Source organism: Callorhinus ursinus, unplaced genomic scaffold (genome assembly GCF_003265705.2).
Source record: "Callorhinus ursinus isolate GAN/ISIS: 27379988/994484 unplaced genomic scaffold, GSC_fseal_2.0 scaffold2162, whole genome shotgun sequence".
NCBI classification, from domain to species: domain Eukaryota; kingdom Metazoa; phylum Chordata; class Mammalia; order Carnivora; family Otariidae; genus Callorhinus; species Callorhinus ursinus.
The window spans coordinates 1-8,451 of record NW_027399216.1 but is presented as its reverse complement, the minus strand read 5'-3'; the positions used below and the strand labels follow the sequence as shown (position 1 = coordinate 8,451).

The 8,451-nt window shown below is 39.9% G+C and overlaps 1 protein-coding gene across 1 annotated transcript; it reads left to right on the top strand.

The window, feature by feature from the left end:
* Positions 1-6,139: 6,139 nt before the first annotated feature.
* On the top strand, positions 6,140-8,446 carry LOC112818238 (protocadherin gamma-A2-like; the record flags this gene model as incomplete). Its single annotated transcript, XM_025865420.2, has 1 exon — positions 6,140-8,446. A coding segment is annotated over exon 1 (1,761 nt), but the record flags the coding sequence as incomplete, so codon positions are not given.
* Positions 8,447-8,451: the final 5 nt, after the last annotated feature.

Sequence of the window (8,451 nt, the reverse complement as noted above, 5' to 3'; positions counted from 1 at the left end):
TCAGCCAGGAGAGCTGTGGGAAAAGCGAGCCTCTTTTGGTAACTCAGGATTTACTTGAAGACAGAAAGGAAACATTTTCTCAGGTAAACTTTTTGTAAATTTATCTAGGTAAAAAGAATTACTGAGTTTACTTACTGTCACTGTTTACTACTAACAGTTCTATTTCCCACATATTTTTGTAGATTTCTATTTACAGATTCTGGGAAATTATTAAATGTTTATATCCCAGTATAATTATAATTGCTTTTTCATAGAAAAGGAGACTGTAAATAACTGTAATGTAGGTGGTTGTTATGAAGAGTATTTGTGAGGTGCTATCTTCGTTGTGGAAAGAGCACCACATCAGAAACAAGAAGATATGACTTCTAATATTTTCTTGCTTTCCTCTGGCCAAATAATGTAATTTTTCTTGTTTTACCATTCTCTTATCTGGCAAGGATAGGGTTTAACTAGAAAAGATCCACCAATATTTTTTTTCAGGTTTTATTTATTTTTGACAGAGAGAGTGTGTGTACAAGCAGGGGAAGCAGCAGGCAGAGGGAGAGGGAGAAGCAGGCTTCCCGCTGAGCCAGGAGCCCGATGTGGGAGTCGATCCCAGGACCCTGGGATCATGACCTGAGCTGACGGCAGACACTTAACCATCTGAGTCACCCAGGCACCCCGATCCACCAATATTTATGTGACTAATAATGTTTTCCAGTTTCTGTCAGTTATAAATACTAATTTATTCCTAAATTAATATAAATGTCATCTGGCAAGGCCTGTTTTATCTGGGGACATTTGAAGAGGTAAAGGTTGTCTAAAGTATTATTTTTAGTTGTGTTAGGATTAAATTATAGGAATATATATAGGTTGTGATTTTTTGTTGAATATCTTAGCCCTTTGTTTCATCTTTTATTTTGAGATATTTTATGTATTCTGAAGAATACATTAGATGTTTAACTAACTTATGAAATGAGGTAATAAAATGAATGACAGAAAATTTACTATGCAACTTGAGAAGTAGTTTCAAAGCCTCCTGACTTGTATATTATGCTTGTAACGGAAGCAACTAACAAAAACCAAGTATATAGTCCATTTTAATGTGTGTGTTAACTCTTCTCAAGAAATGTATCATAAGGGAGTAAGTCCATGTTTTGATAAACTTACTCTACTCCAATAAATTAAAGAGATATACAAACTATAAAAAGAAGAAATAAAAAGCATGGTAAGGCACAAATAAAAGATAAATATATACACGGGCCAAAGATGGAACAGAAAGTGGTGGGCCAGGATAAAGCTGTGGGAACTCTAGTCTTGGCCTAGATGCAGGCACTGAAGGTTAGGAGGTTGTTCCAGGATTGTAATAGGGACAAAGAAAGTGCTTCAGGCTAAACAAAGAACCTGAGCCAGACTTAATACAGACTTACTACTTAAATCTAAAATAAGCAGTTTGTCCCCTCAGCTAGCTAAAACAGGGAGAAATTGCATTAAAATGCTGCCTACAAATGCCTGTGGTCATGACTTTTTGCAACCTGCAGACCAAAGGAGAGAAGTGGATACAGATGCTGTCTTGAGAAAATGAACAATAAGTCTCTTAGACATGAGCTGTAATATTCACAGTACTACTGCTGCACACCATTAAAAGACCTACTTATGGCCTAGGACCTGCAATAAAAACAATTTCAAAACCATAAGAGACAAAACCCTCAACCCAGGAGGGAGAGGGAGAGAAAGTAGAAGAGAGAGAGCAATTAAGAAACTCTTCCACTCAAAATAAATCTACAAACCACAATGTTGAAGCATTGTCTTCTGGAGTTATTGTTGTTATTGAGATATTCCAACAAATTGTCATTATCTTTAAGGTATCTCTGTTTTCTGTCTGATGGCTTTTAAAAAATTTCTCTCATCCTTGCTATATGTCTAAGTGTTGATTTTTTATTTTTATTTTTTGTTTGGAGTACATTCTCAGTAACATAATTTATTTCATGGGGCACCTGGGTAGCTCAGTTGGTTAAGCATGCAGTCTTGGTTTCAGCTCAGGTCATGACCTCAGGGTCCTGGGATGGATCCCTCTGGTAAGCTCCATGCCCAGCAGGGAGTCTGCTAGAGGATTCTCTCTCTCCCTCTCCCTCTGTACCTCCCCCCAACCCCCGTGCACATGTGCTTTCTCTCTCTCTCACAAATAAATAAATCTTTTTAGAAAGTAACATCAGCTATTTCAATTCTGGATTTTCTCAGCTCCTGTTAATTTAAAATTTTGTTTTTATGCACATATAGATGAGCTAAGTTTACCTATTAAAATACAGAGATTACCAAGTTGGATGATTTTTTAAATCCGTCTGTATTCTGCCGACAAGATACATGCTTAAAACAAAATTACACTGAAATAGGGAAAATAAAAATATATATGTAAACACACAAAAGAAAGCAGTCATGTCAATTTTAATATAACAGCAAAGTAGTGTTTAAGACAACAAACATTAATGGTGATTTTTTTTTTTAATGAACTGATCATGGTTACAAAAAAAAGACAAACAAAACGATATAAAAAAATATAAGCTCCCATCACCGAACAATATAGCTTTGAAAATAATACCAGGAGACTTAAACTTAATTCCATAAGAAATACTATACCCCACAGCCCAGAATTACTAAGCATACAGAAAATTTGAACAACAGAATCTATAAGCTTGATCTAATAAATCTGTACAGAATCCTATGCACAACGAATACAGAATAGCCATTCTTTACATGACTATATGGAATCTACAGCAATTTACTACATAGTCATCACAAAAATAAAAGGAGCAAATTTCAAAGTACCAATAATCTACATGCCTTATAACATGTACTTAATTCACAAAGCTGGGGTGGGGAAAATAGGGAGAGGTAGGTAAAAGGGTACAAACTTTCAGCTGTAAGGTGAATAAGGCCTGGGGTGCCTGGGTGGCTCAGTCGTTAAGCTTCTGCCTTTGGCTCAGGTCATGATCCCAGGGTCCTAGGATTGAGTCCCACATCGGGCTCCCTGCTCGGTGAACCTGCTTCTCCCTCTCCCTCTGTCTGCCTGTCTGCCTGCTTGTGATCTCTCTCTCTGTCAAATAAATAAAGAAGATCTTTAGAAAAAAAAAAATAAGGCCTGAGTATCCACTGTATAACATAGAGACTACAGTTGATAATACTGTATTGTGTTGTATAATAGAAATTTCTTCAGAGAGAACTTAAATGTTCTCACACATACAAAGAAGTAAATATTTGAAGTGATGGGTGTGTTAATTAAATCAATAGGGGGAATCCTTTCACATATATGATATCATTACATTGTACACTTTAAATATCTTACAGTTTTATTTATTAATTATACCTCAATAAAGCTGAAAAAATTACAAAGCAAACACTTAAAAATAGTAAAAGGAAACAAAAAAAAGTTTGGACACTTAAATCTGTACCCCTAAATTACTCTTGGATTTAAAAAAAATCACAATGGAAATAAGAACTATTTAGAAAGGAACAAAAATTAAAATATTATTTAAAACTCTGGAATACAGGGACACCTCGCTGGCTCAATCATCTGAACATGCAACTCTTGATCTCAGGGTCACGAGTTCGAGCCCCATGTTGGATGTGGAGCCTACTTAAAATAAAATAGAATAAAATAAAATAAAATAAAATTGTGAAATACAGCTAAAAGAGTAGCTAGGGGTAAATTTATAGTCAAATAAAATAACTAAAAGCAAAACTAATTATTATTATTTTTTTAAGATTTTATTTATTTATTAGAGAGAGAGAGAGAGAGAGAGCATGAGAGGGGGGAGGGTCAGAGGGAGAAGCAGACTCCCCGCTCAGCAGGGAGCCCGATGTGGTACTCGATCCCGGGACTCCAGGATCATGACCTGAGCCGAAGGCAGTCGCTTAACCAACTGACCCACCCAGGCGCCCGCAAAACTAATTATTTAAAATAAGTGAATTTAGCAAGACACTCAAGAAGCAAGGCAAACAAAAACCATTGTATCAGCATAAACTTTAAGAAAATAATAGGAAAAATAACAAAGCTAAGAGTATAAATTATTAATATACAAACAAGGAAGAATTCTGATGATGAAGCAATTAAAAGCAGACAATAAAAGTCATACTGAGACCAGTGGGGAGAAATGAAAATTTTGTCAAGTCCAATGCTAGGACTAATATAGAGTAGGCAGATGGCATGACTAAAATTCTTTTTAAAGATTCTACAAGAAAACCCCAAATTCTGATTAAAAACAAAGACTTAGACAAGGAGAAAGAAAACAACTGGGTGGCTCAGTCAGTTGGGCAGCTGCCTTCGGCCCGGGTCGTGATCCCAGGGTCCTGGGATCGAGTCCCACATCGGGCTCCTTGCTCAGCGGGGAGCCTGCTTCTCCCTCTCTCTCCCTCTGCTTGTGCTCTCTCTGTCAAATAAATAAAATCTTAAAAAAAAACAACTTAATTCAAAGCAGGAAGCATGAGTAGGAAATAAGATATATTGTCAAAGACAACAGATAAGTCTTTAAAGAGCTGCAGTAAGGGATGTTGAACAGTTATTTAATGAGACTTGAAAGCATCAAAATGATGTTGATGAAAAGATTTTTAAAATCTAAAAAAGTAGAGGCCCTACTAGAAAACAAGGTGAGTTGATACCACTTGTTTCCAATTTTTTCCATTCTCAGAGGAATGGATAAAAGTAAAAATGAAAAAAATTCAACAAGGAAGAAACCAAAAGATAAACAGACTGAAGTGAGACCAGAAGTGGGCAATTTCTTTTAAAAATGTTGATTCAAGGGGTGCCTGGGTGGCTCAGTTTTTAAGCGTCTGCCTTCGGCTCAGGTCATGATTCCAAGTCCTGGGATTGAGCCCCGCATCAGGCTCCCTGCTCGGCGGGAGGCCTGCTTCTCCCTCTCCCACTCCCACTGCTTGTATTCCCTCTCTCGCTGTGTCTCTCTCTGTCAAATAAATAAATAAAATCTTTAAAAAAAAAAAGAATGTTGATTCAAAATCTTAAGATATTATCAAATCTTATCTCACATGTATTTAGAAATAATATTTATAACTTATGACTAAGTAGGGTTTATTTTAGGGATGCAAGGATATTCCAATATAAGAAAATCTAATAATGCAAAACTCCATATTAAGAGATTAAAGATAAAAAGCTACATATTCATTTAAATAGAGGCATAATAAAGCTCTTGAGAATATTCAACACATGATTAAAATCGTTTAGCAAAATAGGAATTGAAGGAAACATCCTTAACCTGACAGAGTACCCATCAAAAACGTATATGACTACCCAAAGGAATCTACAGATTCAGTGCAATCCCTATCAAAATCCCAATGATTTTTTTTGCAGAAATAGAAAAAAATCCATTCTAAAATTCATATGAAGTAGCAAGGTACCTCAAATAGCAAAAACAATCTTGAAAAAGAACAGGGGTGCCTGGGTGGCTCAGTCAGTTAAGCATCTGCCTTCAGCTCAGGTCATGATCTCAGGGTCCTGGGATCAAGCCCCAGGTCTGGCTCCCTGCTCAGTGGGGAGTCTACTTCGCCCTCTCCCTCTGACCTTCCTCTTTGCTTGTGCTCTCTCTCTCAAATAAATACACAAAATCTTTAAAAAGAAAAAGAACAAAGAACAATCCCCTTCACTTTCCTTAATGTTACATGTGGCCTTTCACCTCCAAGCATTTGTACTGAAGTTCTAGAACACTACTCCAGCCTCTTCTTCACCCATTCCTACCCTTTCAGAGTCATCTTCCATAATGTCTTGGAAAAGTTCTGACCCCTGGATCTAGGTTGGATACCCTTCTTATGTACCTCTTTCCATTGCCCAGTGTTTCCCACCTTTGTAGCAGTTAACATATTCTATTAAAATACTCTATTTAGTTTTCTGTGTCCTCCCCTATCCTGTAAGCTTCCTGAGAACAAGGACTGTGTTCATCAGGTTCACCATTTCTTTCTCCAGCATCAATCAGGCAAAGTGCCAGGTATATAATTGTCACCTAATTAAGTGATAATTCAATTTTTTAAAATACAGATGTTGAAGTTAAAGTCTAAGGCACCAAGCACAGAAATGCAAAATATATGACCTTAGAAGATAATGTAGCTAATGTTCTAAAGCTGATCTTACTGCCTTTGAATATAAAATAAGAAGTTGGAGATGTTTGGAGCAAGGGCATCAGTAGCCTTGATGAATGCCTTGAGTGTAATAGTGAAAGTAGTGAAAGTAGTAATACTTTCCTAGCAACTACTATCAAGGTCACATTTGTATACACATTCTTATTAATTCTGAGAAAAAGACTCCTGACTTGAAAGAGCTACTTCTAAGGTATCTTAAAACTAAGATTCTTCAAAGCAACTTGAAAGTCACAAAGCTAACAAGCAAGAAGTAACTTGGGTTTGCCTTAGAGGGTGCAGAAATTACTTAGGCCTCTGAGCGTCGCTGCTGACCACCTTAGAAGTAAAAGCCTGCAAGACAATCAGTCCAACATTCGGGCTCCCACAACAAAAAGGGCTGGGCGTTTGGCCCCCAAGCTTCCGGACGGGAAAAAAAAAAAAAAATCAGTCCAGCAGCTTAAAGTTCTCTCTACAGTGACCTGGGTCCTGTGAATGCTGGTCCCCTCAGACCCTGAGAAATAAAGACTGGAATCTCGCACTGGATGCTGGAAGTTGCCTGGGAGAGAAGATTGCAGCAGAAGAAATGGCGGCTCTGCAAAAGTTGCCACAACGCAGAAGGCTTATCCGGCTCTGCTTTCTTTTGGTCGTCTTGTGGGAGGTCGGAGCTGGGCAGATGCACTATTCTGTGCCAGAAGAGATTGACAAAGGCTCCTTCGTGGGTGACATTGCCAAGGACCTGGGGCTGGAGCCCCCGGCACTGGCAGAGCATGGAGTCCGCATCATCTCCAGAGGTAGGACGCAGCTTTTTGCTCTGAATCTGAGAAGTGGCAGTTTGGTCACCGCGGGCAGGATAGACCGGGAGGAGCTCTGTGCTCAGAGCGCGCGGTGTCTGGTGAATTTTAACATACTCCTGGAAGACAAATTGAACATTTATTCAGTAGAGGTGGAAATAACAGATATTAACGATAATGCCCCTCGCTTTGGAGTAGAGGAACTAGAGCTAAAAATAAGTGAAATGACTACGCCAGGATTCCGAATTCCCCTAAAGAGTGCTCATGATGTGGATGTCGGAGAAAACACCCTTCAGAAGTACGAACTGAACCCAAATGACCACTTCTCCCTGGATGTGCGAAGTGGAGTGGATGGGAACAAGCACCCTGAGCTGGTGTTGGAGCTCACCCTGGACCGCGAGGAAAAAGCCGTTCACTACCTCCTCCTTGTGGCTTTGGATGGGGGCAGTCCGGTCCGATCTGGCACCTCCCGCATCTGTGTGACCGTCCTGGATGTGAATGACAATGCCCCTATATTTACACAGCCCAAGTACCATGTAAGTGTTCCTGAGAATACGCCCGTAGGCACCCGGATACTCACAGTGACCGCCACTGACACAGATGAGGGATACAATGCCCAAGTGGCATATTTTCAAGAGAAAACCCTGGGAGAAACTCCAGAGGTATTTGAGCTTGAGTCGACATCTGGAGATATAACAATCGCAAAGAGTCTAGATTTTGAGGATGCCAAAGTCCATGAAATTGATATTGAAGCTCAGGATGGTCCGGGCCTTCTGACCAGGACAAAGGTTATTGTGACAGTTCTGGATGTGAATGACAATGCCCCAGAATTTTACATGACATCTGCTACTAGCTCAGTTCCTGAAGACTCTCCCTCAGGAACCATAATTGCACTTTTCAATGTACATGACAGAGACTCTGAGCAGAACGCATTTATCACATGTTCACTCCCTGAGAACCTTCCTTTCAAGTTAGAAAGATCAGTGGACAATTACCACCGACTGGTTACAACCAGAGCCCTTGACAGGGAACAGTTTTCCTTTTATAACATCACTGTGACTGCTAAAGATGGAGGGAAACCATCTCTATCCACGGATGCTTACATTTTATTGCAGGTGGCAGACATCAATGACAACCCACCCACCTTCCCCCACATGTCCTACTCTGCCTACATTCCTGAAAACAACCCCAGAGGTGCCTCCATCATTTCTGTGGCGGCCCATGACCCTGACAGTGACGATAATGCCCATGTAACTTACTCTTTGACTGAAGACACTCTTCAGGGTGCACCCCTGTCCTCTTATATCTCCATCAACTCTGACACTGGCATCGTGTATGCATTGCGCTCCTTTGACTATGAGCAGTTCCAGGATTTGCAGCTGTGGTTGACTGCGTGGGACAATGGGAACCCGCCCCTCAGCAGCAACGTGTCATTGAGCATATTCGTGCTGGACCAGAATGACAACGCTCCCGAAATCCTGTACCCCGCCCTCCCCACCGATGGTTCCACTGGCGTGGAGCTGGCACCCCGCTCCGCAGAGCCCGGCTACCTGGTCAC